Source organism: Anabrus simplex, chromosome 4 (assembly GCF_040414725.1).
Source record: "Anabrus simplex isolate iqAnaSimp1 chromosome 4, ASM4041472v1, whole genome shotgun sequence".
Classification (NCBI taxonomy): Eukaryota; Metazoa; Arthropoda; class Insecta; order Orthoptera; family Tettigoniidae; genus Anabrus; species Anabrus simplex.
The window spans coordinates 270,702,023-270,725,564 of record NC_090268.1 but is presented as its reverse complement, the minus strand read 5'-3'; the positions used below and the strand labels follow the sequence as shown (position 1 = coordinate 270,725,564).

General features: G+C 38.4%; 1 protein-coding gene across 5 annotated transcripts in view; it reads left to right on the top strand.

Annotated features, from left to right (window-relative positions):
- The window catches only part of fmt (phosphatase 6 regulatory subunit 1-like protein fmt), a 516,745-nt gene that overhangs the window by 305,847 nt on the left and 187,356 nt on the right, over positions 1-23,542 (top strand). For all 5 annotated transcript variants that reach the window (XM_067145523.2, XM_067145524.2, XM_067145526.2 and 2 more), the window contains one exon: positions 9,229-9,335. In XM_067145523.2, coding sequence (XP_067001624.1) covers positions 9,229-9,335 — 107 coding nt within the window. The remainder of the gene's footprint in view (positions 1-9,228; positions 9,336-23,542) is intronic.

Genomic DNA, 23,542 nt, shown 5'->3' with positions numbered 1-23,542 from the left:
TTTACCATTTCCTGAACTCATTTCTTACCCTATCCGTTCTCTTTAAACCTACTTGACCCCTTCAAAACTTCATTTCCACTGTTTGTATTCTTCTTTAATTCTTCTTCTTCTTCATCACTCACGTTTCTGATCCATATGTCAAAATTGGCATAAAATAAATCTTATAGATTATTCCTTTATATCTCTATGGCATATCCCTGTTCCTTATCAATCCTCCCTGTCCGACTTCTTGGCTGAATGGTCAGCGTACTGGCCTTCGGTTCAGAGGGTCCCGGGTTCGATTCCTGGCTGGGTTGGGGATTTTAACCTTCATTGGTTAACTCCATTGGCCCGGGGGCTGGGTGTTTGTGCTGTCCCCAACATCCCTGCAACTCGCACACCACACGTAACACTATCCTCCACCACAATAACACGCAGTTACCTACACATGGCAGATGCCGCCCACCCTCGTCGGAGAGTCTGCCTTGCAAGGGCTGCACTCGGCTAGAAATAGCCACACGAAATTATTATTATCAATCCTCCCATACCCTTAAAGAATCCATTTGCACACCTTCCTCTTTCATTAATTTCCATCCTGTTTCCTCCATTTTCTTCAATTACACTTGCCAAGTATTTAAAGCTTTTCAGCTCTTTTCAACTGCTACCTTCCTAATGTCACGCCATTATATGTTTGGTTCTTGTTTCGTGTTGTTACCAGCACTTCACTCTTTTGGGCTTAGAACTTCATTCCATAAGATGACACAGCTTCCTCCCATACATTCAGCTGTTCCTGCACTTCACTCTCACTGTTTTCCCATATTAGAAGATCATCTGCAAACAGCACTGCTTTCATTCTTCTCTCCTCAATGGTCTGTGCTGCCTTCTGTATTATCATCAGCACTATAAATAAAGGTGAGAGGGCACTTCCTTGCTTCGCACCATATGTTAAACCATCCAGTTCTTTCAGTTCCAACTTTTACACAGCTTTTGCTTCCACCATACATATTTCCCACCCTTGCCTTTATATGCTCATTTACATTTAATGCTTTTACTTTCATAGTTTCCCAGGTCTTATTTCTACGGATACTGCCTTCTCTAAGTCCATGAAGGCCATCGCCAAATCTTCCCTATACTCGTAGTGCCGCTCTTGTAGCTGTCTCACTGTGAATATAAGGTCAATAGTTGACCTTCCTTGTCTAAAGCCATACTGTTCTTCTCTGAATTTTTTTTCCACTGCATTTCTTATTTGTTTTTCCAGTACTTTTTAAATATCTTGGCACAGTGACATGTCAGGGTTATTCCACAGTAGTTCTGACATTTTCTTTTGTCTCTTTTCTTTAATATGGTTACTATTACACCCTTTTTCCTATCTTCTGGTACTTTTTCCTCATTCCACACTACCCTGCATCATTCTGTGTACTCACTTTGTACCTACTTCCCCTGCAGTTCTTGTCATCTCCACACTTAACTCATCCACTCCTGGTGCTTTTCCCAATTTCATCCTCTTCACAGCTTCCTCCACTTCTGCCCAGGTTAACTCCTACATTTTCTCCTCGCACCTCATTATGATCTTCTTAACTTAATCCAACCACATTTAGGAGGTCCTCAGATTATTCCTTCCAGTTTAGTTTAATTTCCTGATTTTTCTCCACCAGGTTACATTTTTATCCTCTATTCTGTCCGCTTCACTCTGCTTACTCTTCCTTTTATTTCTCACCATTCCATACAATACTTTCCGATTGCCTTTGCTATCTTCATCATCTGTGTCCACTTCTCCATCCACTTCCTCCTCTCCTTTGTAACCACCTTTTTAGCTTTCATCCATTTGTTTGTATAGGATTTTCTTGTCTCTGGTGTTTTTTATTGGAACCACACCCGAAAGGACTGGTTTTTCTTCCCTATTCCTTCTTTCACTCCCTCATTCCACCATGGTGTCTCCTTCCATTCCTTCCTTCCGCAGGTCCTTCCAGATGTCGTTTCCGCAGCTTTTACCAGTGTACTTTTGAATCTGTCCCATTCCTCCTCTCCTGTCCTTGATTCGTCTGTTGGTAATTTCTTCCTTATTAGTTCTTGATACTCTTCCTTGGTTTCCTTCTCTTTCAGATTCCATACTTTTATTTTCCTTTCCTGGGCTTCAGTATTTTTTCTCTTTCAGTATTCAGAGATTCATTACCAACACTTTCTAAGGCCACCGATGGTAAGTCAAAGAGCGTATAGTCCACAACTGATTTCAGTGACCAATACCTGCTATGCCATGTTATCTTGTGGCTCTCGTTCTTAAACCATGAGTTTCCCAACATCAACCCATTCCTCTAGCAAAACTCCAGAAATTTCTTTCCTTTGTCATTCCTCTTTCACCAGCCTTCTGGTCCCAGCACATTCTTGTAGCATGTTCTGTACATACCTACAGGGCATTTAAATCTCCCATGACTATAATATTTTGGCCATTTACCTGTTTCTGCAATTGATCTTCATAAATCTTCCTTTACCGGGCGAGGTGGCCGTGCGGTGAGCTGTGAGCTTGCATCCGGGAGATAGTGGGTTCGAATCCCACAGCCCTGAAGATGGTTTTCCGTGGTTTCCCATTTTCACACCAGGCAAATGCTGGGGCTGTACCTTAATGAAGGCCACGGCCGCTTCCTTCGCATTCCTAGGCCTTTCCTATCCCATCGTCGCCACAAGACTTATCTATGTCGGTGCAACGTAAATAAATAAATAAAGAAAGAAAGAAAGAAAGAAAGAAAGAAAAACTGCTCAAGATGTAGAGAAATTGCCGAATGATATGGACACCATAAATGCGTCTAAAACAAAGGTAATGGAGTGCAGTCAAAAGAAGTCATGTGATACAGCAAGTATTAGATTAGGAAGTGAAGTCTTACAGGAAGTAAATGAATACTGTTACTTCAGTAGTAGAATAACTAATGATGGCAGAGGTAAGATGGGTGTAAAATGCAGACTAGCACAAGCAAGGAAGGATACGAAAGGGTGATTGGTAAATGTGGGGAAGATATGGAAGCTAATGGAAGGAAGGCCTTTCTTAAGGAATTAAATTTGCTCACTTCGAACATTGGTATAGGAATTAGACGTTTCTGAAGAACTTTGTCTGAAGCGTGGCCTTTTATGGAAGTGGAACATGGGCCACAACTAGCTCAGAAAGAAAGAAAGAAAGAAAGAGAATATAAGCTTATGAATTGCGGTGTTTACAGAAGAATGCTGAAGGTGAGGTGGGTAGATTGAATCACAAATGAAGAGATGCATTGAATTGGCAAGAGGAGAACGAATTGGTGAATGTTACCAGAAGAAGAGACAGACTTATAGGGCACATCTTAAGTTAATTTTTTGAGGGAAGTGTAGGCAATAAAAACGGCAGGGGTAGACCAAGGTTTGAAAATGGCAGACAGATTAGAGTTGATCTAGGTTGTAGTAGTTACGTAGAAATGAAAAGGTTAGCACAAGAGTGGCATGGGGAGCTGCATCAAACCAGTATGTGGGCTGATGACCCAAACAACAACATGTTACTAAACTAAATTTAAAAGGTTTAACGTTGTAATTATGGTTCTCTAAAATGGAAATTTAATTTTAATCCTACCCTTGCTTTATGCCATGAAGCATTATTAGACAGATGATGGTATTGTAATGAGAGGTGACTGTACTTGCGATATGATACTTTTTTTTTTTTTTTGTATGAATCAGTATCCTTTTTATACAGTGAAACTTGGTTAAGAAGTTCCCGCATAAGAAGTTTTCCCGCCTAAGGAGTGTGATATTCTTGGTCCCTTGATCAGTTGCATTAAGATATATGTATATTTTTCCCGTTTAAAGTGTTCTGTTGTAAATATATTTCCCGGTTAAACAGTTCAGATTTTAGAGCCCCTTGAGATAGAAAACGTCCGCTCAAAGCAGCCCATGGTTAGAATCCTCCAGTCTCCGCGCAAGTTGTACCCTGTGTTAGACTGTTCGCGTGCTCGCGGTGTATGTCTTGAGTCACAGAACATGTGCGGGCCTGCCAAGGCCACATGACGTCACGCTATGACAACACGGACAGCAGATGCTCACTCTCACCTTGTGGAATCGAATCAAACCCATCAGTCGAAATTTCCTCTCCACCGTTCCATCTCGCGGAATAGAATTGAACGGGATTCTACGTGGGAAACATAAAGCACGCAATAGATGGTTTGAGAAAACTTTAATGCAGTAATTTGCGGGCCGCGACAGGGTGAAGTCATTAATCGAGGTGGCCTAAACATTAATTAAAAACCGTAAAGTGTATCTGTCTACAACATTACTGTTAATTTACCATAAAATTGAATATTCTAACCTGTTCGATTTTTCATTCCCTTGCTTATTTCCTTCCAGGCATTCTCTCTTACGTTGTTGTTGCAATAATACTTACGGGTCTTGCCGTAGAGGAAATTACGTTTTTGAACTAAACTGATAAGATTTTCCGTGTCTATTATTAGTGAGGTGAATAAAAACAACTTCCCGACTCTATGCAGGAAACAGCCGACTTGCCAGCAGCCAGCTGATACACATGCCGCCACAGCCGGCCGAAAGATCCCGATCGTTTACGAAGTTGAACGAATGTTGATAGCCAACTGGGTGTTGGTGGGAGGCACACAGACGCATTGCAATACCACGTGTTGGCATAAAATTGAAAGTTATTTTTAATTTTACCTTTATACGAGCCAAACATTGTATTATCGTGTCACTCGTAATTATTACATCGCATTATTAAAACGTAGCACAAGGATGAGGAGACATGAAATAAAATTCTCACGGGGAAAGAAACTGTTTACGTTTAGATGGGCTAGCGTTGCTACTGCGCCTTGTCGTATTCTATGAACAGGACAGGCTGAGGACTTGGGTTTGAATATCAGATTGACCTTTATATAAAACACTTTCTGACACCATTAAATTCTTAGTCTAATTTATTTAAACAAACTATCAAATATACCCTTCCAATAATATTACATCACACTTGTAATTATTCTCTTCTCAATATTACTTTTAAATAACCAGTTTATCAGTCTCTGACTTCCTTGGAAAATACACACGCTTCTATGATTCACTTTACAACATTTATAAATTCCCTTCAGTCTTTAAAGTTTCTTAACTAGTTGATACTTATCTCGGGTTTTGAAGTTTCTTTCTTCTTGCTTCTCTCTTGAATCCTCGTTGTGGTGTTCCTCTGAATCTTCCCCGACGGTTTCAGGACTCGAACACAGAACTCTAAGGTGAATGCTAACTGAAGCTACAGTCTCCTTCGAACACTCAGTAGGCTCGCTAAGTACTGTCTCTGTACTTTCCCTGTAGGACACTGCTAACCAGTTCTACTGCTTGACAGTCTTAATTGCTGCCTAATTTGAATAACCTCTTATACTGCTGTCTTCACTAACTGATGGCAGGCTCAACTACTGCCTAATCTTACTAACTTCATATACTGCTATCTTCACTGACTCTATTCTACAGTGTCTCTTCTCTGCCAAGTGATCTAGTGTCTGTCCCTTCCCAAGAGAACGTTCCTTTCCAATGTTATAGAATAACTGCCTGAATAACACCAGGATTACTACCAACAGAATGACACAGAATGACAGAATGATCCAGAATGCCCGAACGACCGAATGACCAAAATGACCAAATGACCCCTTCGTCACTTCCCTTTATCATTTCTCTGAGCTTCTGGAACAAGTCATCCCCTACTACTATGTTCCCTCACATTACTGATCTGTTAGTTTCCTATTGGTTACTTCAAGTGTGGTCCCACCCATCTCATGGATGTACATGTGACTGGTGACCTTCCAGAGATTCTTTCTAGAAAGAATTATTGCACCACAGCATGTGTTCTTATTTTTACAGGGCACCTTGCTACGTGACCAACAACAGGTTTGCTTTTCCTGGTCCACCGTCTAAAAGCTTCTAACTATGACCTTGTAGTCTGTTTACTTGTTTCTCTGACCAATATTCTGATTGCACAAGTTTGCCTCATTCTCAGCTCACTGAAATGTTCCAAGTTGAGACTAGCTTTAAGAAATGCTTTTAATTATAATTGTAATTCTGCACCTTTTCACTGCACTGATATTCTATTACACTTACTCATTCACTTCCACTGTTTCTTGCTGTATCTTCCTTTTATATATTACACTTAAACCACTCATGAGTATTAGGGATTTCTGACTGGGAGGTCACGGATCGAATCTCGTTCGATGCGCTCGCCCCATAATTTCCCACGGAAGGACGTGTTGCGAATGGATGCTCGCGACAGCCTTTATCACTCCCACGTAATACCCCAGATACTTTCCCATGAACTCATTTCTGCAACTTCGAACCTGTGTTTCTTTTCTTCATTACCTATAGCATGAAGAGGACTGAAGCGGGAAAATAAACTCAATACTGGCTTGGCCATGCGATACTTGTGAAACAGCCAGAAACTACGCCCGTTGCCGTGACAACCAGTAGGAATGCAGGGGCGATTTAGGCCTAGGTTCTAAGATCTCTAAGAATAAGTTGCTAGATTTCCCATTTGCTGCCGTTATCCTTGAAGCAGGTTTCAGGGGTGTGAGGAAGATAGAAAGCACATGCTAACAAACTGTAGTACACGTCTTGTCTTTGCGTCTTGTAAGCCTAAGCTACGGATTGCCAAGCATAGTGTAGCGTCGTAATTAGTATGAATAGGAGTCAGTGAATGGCTACACACAGTCGTGGCTGGAAAATGACCGGTAGGAAGACCTAGGAAGAGGTGGCTGGACCAAGTGAAAGAGGACATAGGAACAAGAGGAATCAGCTGGGATGTCGTCTTGAGAGAAGAGTGGTACATGGACAGACAGAAGTGGAGAGTGCTCGTAAACCACACCCGGGCAACTGGAGTGGAAAACTGATGATGATGATGATGAGGAGTCACTGAAGTTAGTTGTACTTGTAATATCAACGTACAAACTTTTTAAGTGAAAACAAGCGGAACTCAGAGGAAAGAGATCAAGTGAAAGGCACTAACAATAAAAGACAAAGTGGAGATTATAAGGAAAGTGGAGTCATCTACACTTTCCCGTGTTGCTTTGGCAAAGGTGCTGGGGATGCCGCCGTCTACTTTGAACGGTATTATAGCGAAGAAAGAAAAGATCTCTGCTTCTGCAGAGAATACTTAAGCAAATTGTAAGGAAGTTAAATCTGAAAAGTATGATGAAATAGAACAAGCTCTGCTAATGTGGTTTAAACAGCAGCGAAGTTTAAACATACCTTTCAATGGGACTGTTGTGCAGGAGAAAGCCGCACGCAAATGAAGGGTATCTTTTACCGCGTCGAACGGGTGGCTGGACCGCTTTAAAAATCGAGCCGGCATCGTTTACAAAACAATTTGTTGCGAAGCAGAGACTGTAAGTGCGGAGGAAAGGAAAGCGTGGAAGGAAATGGTTCTGCCTACTAAAATAAGCAAACCTTGCAACATTTTTATATAACTTAATATGTTCCCTTCTCTTATCAAATATATTTATAATACGGTATGTTCAATTATTTTACTTTATCTCTAAAAATATTGTCATGATAATCAAATTTTTATATTGTGGCTTTCTGTTAGCAGCTCTTATATATCGGCCTATTTCGGTATTGTTCACAAGCAAGGAAATCTGTTGGCTGTGTGTTTCACATGTATTTCAAAGTACAGAATAAGTTTTTGGGCATTACCCCTTTTAAGAAGTTTCCTGCTTAAGAAGTTTGTTTTTTGCAGTCCCTTGATAAACTTCTTAACAGAGTTTCACTGTAGTTGTGTGATGTGATGTGATGTGATGTGATGTGATGTGATGTGATGTGATGTGATGTGATGTGATGTGACAAATTTACTTTGCGAACGGTATGGCTGGTTAACTACTTCTATTTTTCTGTGTAATGGATGAGTAGTTGACATACTGTGCAGTGAGTAGCTGGATATGCAGGGCAATGAATTTAATGTGCATGATGCTTCAATCAGTTTTTAGGAGACATTTCTGATAGTATGAGTGCAGAAGACTTTTATCGTTCCACGTTGTGATTTTATATTTTGACGTAAATAAATATCACACGAGAACACGTTCACTTCCTTGTATAAATTACTTTATTTACACTGTATGTCACAACACACAATTATACACAGTAGCAAATGACACTGTATACAATACTCAATAGCGGAGTACCCTGAAGTCGATTCTGACAAGTACAGACATCAAAAACACCGACGCGCGCACTATAACATACTCTCTCTTGAATTCACCGCCTCGCTCACTTGTGTCCAGTACTCAGACTCCACCTCGGAGCCCAACAGTCACTTCCAGTCCATCACTTGCCTGAGTCCCAAGAACTAAGAACTGTGAACTTAGAACTAAGAACTGACTCCACTGACTGACAGCTCAATATTTATACTATACGATCAACCATCTAGAATGATCGACTTCTGGAAGAGTTCTTACAACACACTAATGAAATACTCTCGAAACATCGATCAACCAACTAGTCGAATGGGTACTCGAACTTTCCTTCCATATTTGAAAATGTACATGGAAATATCTACAACATTCGTAATGTCTCTACATTTATCTGGATAATAAAACCTTACATTAAGTTTCCAGAACCCTTCATATATACAAAATTATGGTACAATAAGTCTAACATACGAACATTATGGAATTTTCTACTGCTTTCGACTATAGATTTTGATTACAAGATATTAGAATTATAAAGTATAGATTATGAGGTTATACATTACGTATTTGAGGTTATACAAAGTTATACTACATATTTACAGAGAAACCGCATACTAGTCATGTTTAACACTTAATATAAGATAATTAAGCATTAAATAACTATAATTAAAATATATTAAACATACATACATACATACATACATACATACATACATACATACATACATACATACATACATACATACATACATACATACATTCAAGGTTTTACACCAATTACGATGTCGTACCTACAACACTTTCCTGGACAGTAGAACCTTGGAGTAACTGATTCCTAGTTGAAAAGTGGCACTGTAAGGTAGAGTGAGGGTAAATGGTAGTGTTGTATTGATATCCTGAATATCAAATTATTTTCAATTTCCATACTGTATTAAATTCTGTGTATAGAAGAATTCATCTTGAATGCTATACTCAAATTCAGTTTAAAAAATGTAGTTTCACAATATTTTGTATGGATTTGGTATTGATGGTGAAATTGTCTAGAATTATCATTACTGTACTACATTGATTTCATTTTCAGAAGTTGGCAGAATAGAGAGGAAGAAGGGGGTAATAGCAGTTCTGATGAAGAAGATCGACCAGGTCCAGAAGAGAGAGAAATACAGATGGAAGTAGACTCCACAGATCGTAAGTATGAGTTCACTTTCTTCTGCTGTTTCTTTCCATTCACAGAATTTGTTTGAATAAGAATTACTTTTCCTTGTTTCGTAGATCTGGAGAATGCATATGACAGGGTACTGAAAGAAAAGATATTTGCCATACTGGGGGACTATGAATTAAAGTTAGATTATTAAAATCAATCAAAGGCATTTATGTTGACAATTAGGCTTCAGTGAGAATTGATGGTAGAATGAGTTCTTGGTTTAGGGTATTTACAGGGGTTAGAAAAGGCTGTAATGTTTCATCATTGCTGTTCATAGTATACACGGATCATCTGCTTAAAGGTATAAAGTGGCAGGGAGGGATTCAGTTAGGTGGAAATGTTGTAAGCAGTTTGACCTATGCTGACGACTTGCTCTTAATGGCAGATTGTGCCGAAAGCCTGCAGTCTAATATCTTGGAACTTTAAAATAGTTGCGATGAGTATGGTATGAAAATTAGCCTTTCGAAGACTAAATTGATGTCAGTATGTAGGTAAGAAATTATACAGAATTGAATGTCAGATTGGTGATACAAAGCTGGAACAGGTAGTTAAATTTCAAGTATTTAGGTTGGGTGTTTTCCCAGGATGTTAATATAGTAAGTGAGATTGAATCAAGGTGTAGTAAAGCTAATGCAGTGAGCTCGCAGTTGCGATCAACAGTATTCTGTAAGAAGGAAGTAAGCTCCCAGACGAAACTATCTTTACGTCGGTCTGTTTTCAGACCAACTTTGCCTTACGGTAGCGAAAGTTGGGTGGACTCGGGATATCTTGTTCATAAGTTAGAAGTAACAGACATTAAATTAGCAAAAATGTTTGCTGGAACAAGCAGGTGGGAACAATGGCAGGAGGGTACTCGGAATGAGGCTAAGTTAGGTACGATCTCGATGGATGAAGCTGTACGCATAAACTGGCTTTGGTGGTGGGGTCAGGTTCGGAGAATGGATGAGGATAGGTTAGCTAGGAGAATAATAATAATGAGATAAATCGGAGAATGGATGAGGATAGGTTAGCTAGGAGAATAATGGACTCTCTTACGGAGGGTAAGAGAAGTAGAGGGATACCAAGACGACGATGGTTAGACTCAGTTTCTAACAATTTAAAGATAAGAGGTATAGAACTAAATGAGGCCACAGCACTAGCTGCAAATAGAGGATTGTGGCGACATTCAGTAAATTCACAGAGGCTTGTATGTGTGGGAAGAGGTTCAATATCAACAGTAGATTAATAACCTGAAGATACTGCCTGTTGGTCCAGAACTTTTTAACATAGTATTGCTTCAGACTTGTTCAAGGGTAGTGTGACCTTCCATATTTTTGACATAAATGTCTTATGACTGGGGTCATCCAAAAATTTGTGTAACATGATGAGATAAAATGTGTGATAGTTGTGTAACCATAGTAACCATGGAGGTGGTGATGTAAGGTATGGATGGATGGTCAGACAGTGTTACCTAACAGCCATACAAGCTATGTCTTATGGCTGGTTGCCATCTGAAATTAGCAGCTATTGATGGATGGCCATGACTGGGAAACATATTTAATATCATTTGATTTTTGCAATGGGAAAAGTGGTTTCATTTTAATTTCTCATAATGGGACATCTTGGAAATAATATGATAACTTCGTTGCCATAAGACCTATCTGAGTCAGTGCGACGTAAAGCAACTGGCAAAAGAAAGAAAGAAAGAAAGAAAGAAAAAAAAAGATAACTTTGCTTTACATGATTTATCTCATGGAGTCTGGCTCCATGGCTAAATATTTAATGTCTCCAGGAATCGATGAAGTCAGCGTGGACATGATTAAAGCAGCAGGAGTCCAGTGTTTACATTGGCTACACAGGGGGTTCAATGCAGTTTGGAAAGATGAAAAGATAACCTGCTGATTGGAGCAAGGGTGTCATCCTCCTGTTTAAGAAAAGAAATCACCGAAAATGCTCTAACTGCAGGGGAATAATACTCTTTTCTCATAGGTTCAAAATTCTTCAGAAAATCTTACAAAGCAGATTGTGATTCATCTTAGATCCACAATTAGGAGAGGAACAATATGGTTTGAGGCTTAACAAATCCACAACAGACTTAATATCAGTGTCCGCATGTTAATGGAGAAATATTGGGAAAAAGACAAAGATTTGTTCAGGGTTTTCCTTGATATCGAGAAGGCATATGACAGCATTTTAAGAGAGAAGATATGGGAATGCCTGAGGGAAAGGAATGTGCTGGAGGGACTAGTGAGGAAAGTTCAGACACTGTATGAGCACTGCACCAGCTGTTTATGTTTGTCAGTGATTTATCCAAGTGCATTATTTGAACATTGTAAATGCACCTTGTTAAATACATTTCGGAAATAGTTTTTTCCATGGCATTTGAAAGGTTTAAACTGTGAATCGAGGTGATTGTATGTATTAACGGGTCTTAGAATACTTTGTGATGCGGCAAGTGTTTACATTTCTGAAGTACGAGAGAAATGCCATCAAATACAGTAGAGATAATACGCGACAGTTACGAATTTCGCCTTGCTAAAATGGGAGACAATTCGACGGTGGCGCTCCTAGTGACTTGACCTGAACAAATCGCGCTAAATTCAAATATCAGTGGAAATGTATATACGGAAATGGATAAATAAATTACATCTAGAAAGAAAGTGTTATTGAGATATTAATTTCGAAGTTGCTGAAGCAATTCTGGATAAATGAATGAAGAATTATTTAAAAGGTTATTATTCAAAGACTGAAATTAGACATATAAACAAGAAGTGAAATGGACTGGTGTGAAATGGCTTGATCTTTCATTTATGCATTACTTTTTTAGCTTTAGCATTCCTGCCTGAACTCTTACGGTTGGATTTGTCTTTTTTCTCATTTAAAAACATTGTATCATCACATTAAGACACTTGTCAATAAAAATATCGGCAGATTCCTTACACATATGATGCAATGAATTAGCATTTAATAGCTGGACAATTTTCCTCTTAACATGAAACCTACTAACAGAAAGATATTCCTTACACATATGATGCAATGAATTAACATTTAATAATAATAATAATAATAATAATAATAATAATAATAATAATATTTTTTGTTTTCCGTCCAACTAACTACTCTTTTACGGTTTTCGGAGACGCCGAGGTGCCGGAATTTAGTCCCGCAGGAGTTCTTTTACGTGCCAATATATCTACCGACACGAGGCTGACGTATTTGAGCACCTTCAAATACCACCGGACTGAGCCAGGATCAAACCTGCCAAGTTGGGGTCAGAAGGCCAGCGCCTTAACCGTCTGAGCCACTCAGCCCGGCGAATTAACATTTAATAGCTGGACAATTTTCCTCCTAACATGAAGCCTACTAACAGAAAGATAATCTATAAAATCTCGGCTTTAATCTGAGAAGAGGGATAAAGAAAGAAAATTATGAAAATGTTGTCGATAGTGATGCTTTAAGGAATATTTATGTACAATTAGAGCAAAAATGTAACATACCCTTATCTGTATTGTCGAGGATTTCTAAAGTCGCTGGCCTGGAAATAATCTGAACAGATCTTATAATTCTTATATAAGCGTAACGTCCCTTCTTTCTTGTACACCTTATCCAAATTGCTTCTGTGAAATTTCAAAACCCACAAATCACACCTACAACAACACATCGGTATTGAAGGTTAACTGCTGCACTATAGAATAAAATATGCGTATGACATTTTATGCCAGTTAAAATATGGGTCGAGCAGGTCAGAAGATTATGAAGTACTATAAAAATCTCTGTCACTGGAAGAATATATGTGCAAACACAATATTACTTATATGTTCTTGTCAGGAAGGAACCTGAAGAACGACCGCACATTTTTCTCTACTTCGTAATTACTGCAGCCAAACACAGCACATACCTTTCCCCTCATGTTGAGAGGAGATATCGAGGAATGACACACACTACTATTTATTTATGTCAACTCACTGAAATCGCATAAATAACACCAAAAACTTCACACAAAAATACACGTGCTCTTATGAGAGAATCAGTACTGTTCAGGTCTATCCGCTAGAGTGAGCTCCATTAGCTGTCCCTCGATATCTCGCTCAGTGTCACGTATTATCTCTATCTCTACTGTATTTGGTTCCATGGCGGGAAATCATACAAGGATAGAGTCATAGAAGAGTTTGATTTTAAGGGTATTGGGTACTTCCTTTGTAAATACAAGGCATCTAAAATGCGTAAAGTACAGTAATCCAATTAATAAAAAGCACTTGCACATGGCAGCCAGCATAGATTTCTCCTCGTCTTTGAATCATCCTTTTTTGCTTTCTTTCGTTGCGTGAGGTTATGTTTGTCAGTGAGATATCCGAGTGCATTACTTGAATACTGTAAATGCACCTTCTTGGATACATTTTGGAAATAGTTCTTTTTTCATAGCATTTGAAGGGTATAAACTGTGAATCAAGGTTAACTGCATGCAGTAACGGACCATAGAATATTTTGTAATGCAGCAAGGGTTGGTACTTCTGAATTGTGACTTGGCGGTTAATTCGAAATCACGTAATTCGAAGTCCGATTTTTGAGTCCCAACGACTTCGAATTAACAAGGTTTTACTGTATCAGCAACAAGGCCTACCTATGGGATCTCCTGCTCCCGGAATATTAGCAGAAATATATATAGACCACCTAGAACACACATCAATCAATAAAATAGATAATATATATTTTTGGTGCAGATTTGTCGACGATATCTTCGTAATTACAGATAATAGATCCACTGATGCAGATACTATACTAGACAAGCTTAACACTTTAGACCTCCAAATTAAATTCAATAAAGAAACCGAAAATAACCGTACCTTAAATTACTTGGACTTAACAATAACCAGACACGACAACCACTTATTTTACAAGATCTACAGGAAACCCACACACAATTTAAATACCATAAAAAATGACTCCTTTCATCCTAACACACACAAAAGAGCAGCCTATTATAGCATGATATATAGAGCCTTTAATATCCCAATGACAATAGGGGATCAAAATAATGAATTAAAATTAATCCACGATATAGTTAAACATAACGGATGCAGCAAAGAAATGATCAACAAAATCATTCACAAAATAAAATCCCAACCTAAAACTAAATTAATTAAAACAGCCAAACCCCATAAAAGATTATGTCCTATTTACCTTCAACAACACCAATATATATACTATAACTAATATTTTTAAGAAGCACAATCTGAAAATAGCATTCAAGACCACACACAGCAGCACCAACACTATACACAACACCAAAACAGTCAATAATAATAATAAATACAACCAATCAGGTGTCTACCGTATCAAATGTAACAACTGTGACACAAGTTATATTGGACGTACCGGCAGAAACTTCACCATCCGCTACAATGAACACATAAATGTAGTAAAACACAACCATTTTTCATCAATAGGTCAACATGTAGAAGAATCTAAGCATAGTTTCACAGACATCAGTAATGACATGACGATATTAAACATAAACTCTAAGAGCCCCCTGCTCAACATAACTGAAGATTTCTATATTTCTCTGGACCAGTACGCTAACCCCAATCATAACATTAATGACATTACAGAGAAAACCAACATCATTTTTGATAAAGCCATTCCTGCAATAAAGAATGACTATCTCAAAATAGTAAACATACGTCCTAACAAACCGACGAATCACAAGCCTAACCCCGCCCCTATCTCCACAATAGCCACTCCTCCTTCCCCTCCACGTACATCCTCTTCACAGCTAACATGAGCCCCAGATGTACTCGTAGCAGAACACAGCAAGTCTCCAAACATACCGGTACACAACCTCGACAAAAACAATAGTAAGTACTCTTTTCATTTTCATACATACACCAGGCATTCCTTCATACGAACACTATACTTATATTAACTTATCTTTACAGATAACAACCACATAACGTGCATAGACAAGAGAGGTGCCGCCACCAACTCCTCTAAAACCAAACCCTGTCTCGCAGTATATCTTACTGGAGTACATCAATAGTTGAATTGCACAGTACTCAATTTAAAAAAAAAAAAAAGACAAGAGTTCTTACAACATGTCAATATAAAGTATATCAGCCATAGAACATTCTTGACGATCACCTAATACAACTAAATTAGCACAAGAACCACAAGAAGATTGAAGAATGAGTGCTACACAACATGAACTCAAATTTTAATAGACGTTTTTAAAATATATACTATGTTTTAATGTGTTTAATGTACTCATGTCCATGTACACTAAATAGGTTTTAATTTATTGTAACCATCACCACCACCTTTAACCACAAATATTTTAACCTAACAATACTGCAATATATTTTACTTCCATTCTTCATTAGACATCCGGATGATCTAATGTAACATCTTTGTAATTTTGTCTAATGACTATAAATGTTATGTACTAGCTGATGATGGCCATGATAGGCCGAAACCGGTACTAGTGTAATAATTCATTCACAGTAAATAAGTATTGATCAGCGGAACACTTTTCTTGTCTATACATTGTATCCAATCAATACGGAAAATGAAACTTATAAATAATAATAATAATAATAATAATAATAATAATAATAATAATAATAATAATAATAATAATAATAAAGTAATAAAGTAATAATAATAATAATAATAATAATCCCTACCACCGAATAATCTCCACACCATAATTTTAGGAAGGACCCTTTTGAAAAGAAAAACATGAAATGAACTGAAATTCCTTCCACCGAAAGGGTAACGTAGGCATAAGCAAACATTTCATATCACTCCTCGAGTTCCACATAGTATTTACGCCAGTATGAACATGGCGGATATACAGTCGAACCTGCCCTAACGGACACCCTTATTCAGCGGACACCTCTCGTTACGGATATTTTCCTATGGAACAGATTTTATTTTACGTAAGACACGTATTAGACGAGCCTTATTTAAGTGGACACCTCGAATTCCGGACTGCGGACATCGCCTTTAGTCTCGTACACTTGTCTTAAGCGGACACTTTACGCGCCCCAGGACACTTCCTTTACACAAGGCTATGCCATTCTTACTCTTACTATCATTTTGCAAACATACGTGAATTCCTTTTGAATGTGTCTATTATTTCGAGTCCAAGGAAAATAGAGACAAAACGTACATAGGAATGCTGAAATAGCCATGAATTTAATTATTTTGTACAGGGTTCTTTCCAAACCTTTTGTTAGGGTCGTCTTTTGTTGTAATTAGTGTACATTCTGAGAATTCTAGTTGCCCGGGAATGCTGCCTGTGACTGTTTACTCACAAGTTACGAAGGGATATTCAAACCAAGCTTGCATCGTTCTATTAAGTTAGATTGTGGCTGATAAGTCGAGGTCAGGTAGTTCAGTTAAACTTGAGCAGAAAGAGACTTTCATGTGCTGATTGTTGAAGCAGAAATACCATAGCATTTCAATTGTCCAGTTAACATGAGTAGGTGGGAGGAGTGTGCAAGGAAAAAAAAATGCTACATTTGAACACACTCAGCTGAATGATAAATGCTGAATCACTTGTAATATCTCCCAGGCAAATATTTAGTTAGAAATTATTTAGAATAATCAAAATAAAGATATATGCTTATATTTAAGGTGGATGTTCTTTGACGTTAAAATGGTCGATTAATTTTTACAACCTTGTTTTAGCGGACACTTCGTAACTGACATTTTTCCTCGGAATCGTTGGTGTCTGCAGAAGAGAGGTCTGACTGTAGCTACTTTGCTTGACCCTATTTGAGATCTATTACAGAACTTTTTACTTGAGTCCGCCTTGTCAATACACCTTATAATGATAGAAAACTATTTATTTTACCATACATGTTTCGGGAAAATCATTCATTCCCTTCATCAGTGATGTCAGTTCAAAGAATAAAACAATATTAATTAAACTGTAAAATGTTTCCTTTTTATGTTGACCTGGACGAATAGAGTTGTTTCTGATAATAGTATCTGTTTGAGTAGCTTTTCTGAAAATTTGAAAATCGAAATGACCAGAATTTCTAGTAATTGTTAAATCTAAGTAATTTAAATTTCTATCATTTTCAGATTCCATAGTAAAATGCACTTGTTTTCAAATTTTCAGAAAAGCTGCTCAAACAGATACTATTAACAGAAATGACTCTGATCATCCAGGTCAGCATAAAAAGGCAACATTTTACAGTTGAAATAATAGAGCTATGAACAAACCTATGTCTAGGAAGAATTATAATAGAGAGATAAATATAATCCACCAAATTGCTTGTAGCAATGGATATTCCAGAAAATTTATTAATAGAATGATAAATAAAATGAAAAACGAACCCAAAGCAACTTTAATTAAAGAGCGAAGGGAGAAAAAGAAATCTGCAATTCTAATTTTTTGAAATAAGTACTTTTACCAACCGGCTAAAATTTTCAGGAAAAGGAACATCAGTGTCGCATACGAAACTAATAATAATAATAATAATAATAATAATAATAATAATAATAATAATAATAATAATAATAATAATATTCTTTTCAATTCAGATAAGGTAGAGAATAAATGTATATTTAATCAATCAGGAATTTACAAATTGACATGCCAAACATCTAAACGATACATAGGACAGTTTCGAAGAAGTTTCGCTATAAGGTACAAAGAACCTGTTAAAGCAGTCAAACATAAGATATTCAGCAATGGGAGAACATATGGTTGAAAAGAATCATAAATTTACAGACATTTTTAATGACATGGAATTAATACATTCAGCCAAAAAGGGAAAATTCATGTACGTTTTTGGAAAGTTTAGAAATTTATCTTGCACAAAAAAATGATTTTGAATCAAGTTTAAATGAGAGAAGTACAGAAAATAACCCACTGTATAAACTAGCATTTGATCATTTAAGAACAAAAAGAAGCAGAAAAAAGAAGAAGAAAAACTTGGAAGATCATAAATTTATATAGGTATTCTCATACAGTTCAACAAAATTTTATGTAATGATCATTTTCATAATATTTCATTAGTTTCTTTATTCATTGATATGGTGAGTTAGGACACAATACTTCTTTAAATAGTAAAAAACAAAAGATAGTGTTATATTGTTCTTTGAGCTGACATCACTGATGAAGGGAATGGATGATTTTCTCGAAACGTGTGGTAAAATAAATAGTTTTCTATCATTATAAGGTGTATTGACGAGAGGCGGACTCAAGTAAAACTATTTTAAATAGTTCTGTAATAGATCCAGACAAGTCAGTACAGGATCAAACATACTACCTGTTATGGTTAAGTTTATCAACAACATATTTTAGATAATAACAATACATTATCACTGCTATAAAAATTGCCATGAAAATTAGCAAGTAGACCTTCTTACCTTCTCATTAATCGGAACTTGCAGTAGGCTAGATTTGCTTTAGATCGGAAGATTCTTTGTCTCTTGCATCACTAGAATTCTCTCCTAAATTACTTACAAATTCGTCACACTCCACATCTAAAACACTTCTCACACGCGGTGTCTTTTTACTTGGATAATGACACGAACAGTGGTAGATAATTCTTTTCATGCAATGTAAACACTTGAAACAGACACAACAGTAAAACCTCATTAATTTGAAGTCGTAGGGACGCAAAAATGTGACTTTACATTTGCCGGGCTGAGTGGCTCAGACGGTTATGGCGCTGGCCTTCTAACCCCAACTTGGCAGGTTCGATCCTGGCTTAGTCCGGTGGTATTTGAACGACAGCCCTGTGTCGGTAGCTTTACTGGCACGTAAAAGAACTCCTGCGGGACTAAATTCCGGCACCTCGGCATCTCCGAAGACCTTAAAAAGTAGTTAGTGGGACGTAAAGCAAATAACATTATTTAATAATTATTATTATAATTAAATTACATGATTTTGAATTAACTGCCAGCTTTTAATTCAGAAATGCCAACCTTTTCTGTGTCACAAAATATTCTAAGACCCCTTACTGCAACAATTAACATTGAATCACAGTTTAAACCTTTCAAATGCCACGGAAAAAGAGTATTTCCAAAATGTATCCAACAAGGTGAATTTACATTATTCAAATAAAGCACTTGGATAAATCACTGCCAAACATAACCTCATGCAGCGAAAGAAAAAAACAATTTTCGAAGACGACGGCAAATTATGCTGGCTTCCCTGTGCAAGTGCATTATTTTTTGGATTACTCTAATGTTTGTACTTTTAGATGCCTTGTACTTGCATGGAAACATCGTGGCTTATTGAACTTTCCCATTATGAGGGGAGGAAGTCTTTCGCTTCTGTCTGCTTTGCAACACTGTACAGTGACCACATCTCTTTAAAACCAAAAGTCTGTTGATTTGAAAAAATGCAGCTTCATCGGCAATGACAATATTGTTCAGTGCAATGAATTGATTGTAATTATGAGCCACGGTTTTCGCCATTTGTCAGCATCGCCACTGTTCGCGGATTCTGCTTCTCCACATACTGCCTGCTACGTGATGTTGTGGCATTCCTTAAAACGCTGAATACAAATGAATTACAATTTCACTCAAACTTAGCAACTATGAAACACACTGAAGACACACTGAAGTGAGTGAAAATGCGGAAAGTTACCCCTGCACGTTCCGGAAGACGCGTTATATCGTGACTCCGAGAAAATTCACATGACCATGATTTGTAAATGAAGCTTTGTCCGCAAACAACGTATTGCGTAGGAATGCTGGATTACCTTGCAACTGCTGAAGTGCAAAACGACATAATACAGTGCGGGATTCAAAGTCCGTCCCGTACAGTTCCTGGTGCAGTGAGATATGGAACGGATAAAACCGATGCCTTTGCAAAATTCTGTTCACATTACTGCGGCTTATTGCAGAACCTCGTGCAATCTGTCGGACACTCACCTGAGGATTGCGCGCTACAGCAGCCAGAACAACATTTTCGTTTCCAGTGCCAGTTACTGTCTTTGTACGTTGTCGCTTTGTGGGAGCCCAGCTTCCTGTTTCCCTGAGTTTCGTGCAGATGTTGGCAATGTTATGAGGCGAAGGACACCGTCGATCTGGGTAGTGTTCAGCGTACAATGCCACAGCTACAATTGCATTTCCGCGACATTCACCGTAAATTAAAATAATATCCAGGTATTCTTCGTTACTGAAGGCCGGCATATCGACTAGATGACGGCAATTGTTACATTCCACACGAAAATATCCGAAATGTATGTGAATTATGGTAAAGTATGACAGCAGACCAGATCAGGAGACACTAGTACACTGAAGCTAGAATGTGCTGAGCTGATATCGGTTTGTTTCCAGCAGGCTACAGGCTAGTGCAAGCAACCCCTGCTCTGAGCCCAGAAGTACATACGTTGCATTACGTCAGAAACAGTCGTGCCATTGCCATCCTCTAACAGCCACGTATTTCAGAACGTATGAGGTTTAGAAATGTGAACCAAGTGTGTTAGCACCAATTGCAGCTCTAGTTTTCATTTTGCTAGAACAAGCATACACGTCCCATTTATAAAAAAACATTCTGCTGGCATACTCGACGATGTCTCTTCCGCCATCACTCCTCTCCTGGAAAAACACTGCTCCTACGCCGGAATCACTGGCATTCATCTGCAGGCACATCTTCCGTTGAGGGTTGAGATGGGCTAAACTGGGAGCGCTGTATATTGCAGCTTTAATGCCTTGGAATGCTGCCTCTTCCTTGCAGGTCCATCGGAACGGGCGGTTGTTATGGAGTAGGTCGGTGAGTGATATTGCCTTCTCTTCAAAGTGTGGCACGAAGCTGCTGTACCATCCACAGAAGCCAAGGAACTGACGTACTTATTACACCTCCAACTCAAACATACAGCTATAACACTCGGAGTAAGAAGCCGACAGTCGACAATAACGTTCAGTTAATAACATAACAAATTACCCTCACCATCGTCTAATGGTAAGTGTACACAATTTCCACTTAAACATTTCATTACGATTTTTTCACTCAATTAACAACACGCTTCTGGTTTCCTTTTACAGATTCAACTGTCACACTTCCGTTTCGACTAGAATGTCAATCAACCCACATTCTTAACATCATTGCAGCAAATTGAGATGGTCCACAAAGGTCCTATTTAAACATCGTTCTTCAACTTTTAATTTTTTTATCAAACTGAACCACATCACCATATGCCATCGACAGCTATCTCCCACTGAGCAACCCTACTGCACTGCCGAGAAGGAAGCCTTAGCCATGGTGTGGGCCATGGGCAAATTCAGAGGCTACTTGGAGGGAAGGAAGTTCCAGCTCTACACCGATAACGCAACTCTCAAATGGTTGAAGTCTGTCTCTGGCTTGAAATCTAAACTGATGCGATGGGCTCTGTTAATTGCAGAATTTGATTTCGATGTATGTTACGTCCCAGGATCGAGGAACATAGGAGCAGACAGTTTATCTAGGCACCCGGTGATGGAACCTGAAGTTAGGAGCAGCATTGTTGAGAGGGAGTTCCCACAAAATCACCGAAGCGAACCCAATGAACCTGTCCTTATGATCACCAAGAACGAAATTGATCTAGAAGTAATTAAGCATAGGCAAGAACAAGACAAGCCCTGTAGTACCATGACGCAGTGGATCAGGAGACAGAACATCGATAGTCGAAAGTCGGTAGCTTATTTCAGGAGTGAATGAAATGAGCATTCAGCAGTAATAAGAACAGTGTCAAGAAGCCATTTATTTTTCAAAAAAAACCTTTTAACTGGAAGACAAATAGATTTTTTAGTGTAACAGAGTTGAAGTTTTTAACAGCTATTCTAATTAATAGATATAGTTTTTAAGCAGGCTAACTATGTATTCATCCTGTCTCATTTCATCAACCCATTAACCCTCACATTGTTTTAACATCATTTTAATTTAATTTTATATTCAAATTAGTCTTTAAGAGGAACAATGTACCTGAAAATAATGTATTCAGAAACTTAGCGATTCATCTAAGCTTAACAACAGCTGAAGATGTTCTCAAGTGAGAATGAAACATGTACTGTTTATAATTAATAATTTGCTGAAAAGCAAATAAAAAGTATCAAAAAGGTGGAAGATTTTCAATTATTGTAACTCTCTGCAGTTGCAACATCCGGCAGACATGATGCGTCCTCTACTCCAACAGTTGCAAAGATGGAGACTAACAGTGAAAAAGAGTATGCTGTTCTGGAATTTACTTCCAGCCAATCTGTGACAACCGTGTGGCGAAACTTAAGCTCAAATTATCGGAAAGATCCACCCAGTGCCAACTCCATTCGCCGATGGTATGAACAGTTCAAAACCATGGGATGTCTGTGCAAGGGAAAATCAACAGGCCGTTCTAGTGTGCCTGAAGAAACAGTTGAGTGTGTGCGACGCAGTTTTGAACGTAGCCCACGAAAGTCAACTTGTTGAGCGAGCAGGGAAACGAACATGCCTCGTTGGACCGTTTGGAAAGTCGTAAGGAAAAGATAGCAGATGCGCCCGTACTGTTTGCATCTGCTCCAAGCATTGTCGCCGGCTGACAAAGTGAACCGTTTTGAGTTTTGTACAAGTTTTCAGGAGCATATGGAAGATAATGAATTTTGTGACAACCTTGTCTTCAGTGATGAGGCAGCATTTTTTCTGAGTGGTAAAATTAACTGGCCAATGTAAGAATTTGGGGGATTGAAAATCTCCGTACCCATGTGCAGCACGTTAGTGACTCTCCCAAGCTCAATGTTTTCTGTGCCGTTTCGAAATTTAGGTTTATGGTCCCTTCTTTTTTGCTGAAAAATCCATTACAGGGCACATCTACCTGGATATGCTGGAGAATTGGTTCATGCCACAGTTGGAGACCGATAGCATGAACTTCATCTACCAACAGGATGGTGCCCAACATCATTTCCATGTTAATGTTTGTGACTTTCTGAACAGCAGATTTCCAGAAAGATGGATCGGCTGTATCGGGAATGAAAATCATGCCCTCATGCCATGGCCTCCACGCTCTCCTGACCTCACCCCTTGCGACTTATTCGTATGGGGTTATGTGAAAGACACAATTTTTACGCCACCATCACCAGCTGATCTAACAGAACTGCGGGCCCACAATATCAAGGCCTTTGGTCAAGTTAACAGCGACATGCTACGTCAGGTGTGGCACGAACTTGACTATAGAGTTGATGTGTGTAGAGTCACTCTTGGAGTGCAGTGGAGAGCACTTGTAGGCTCATAAAAAAG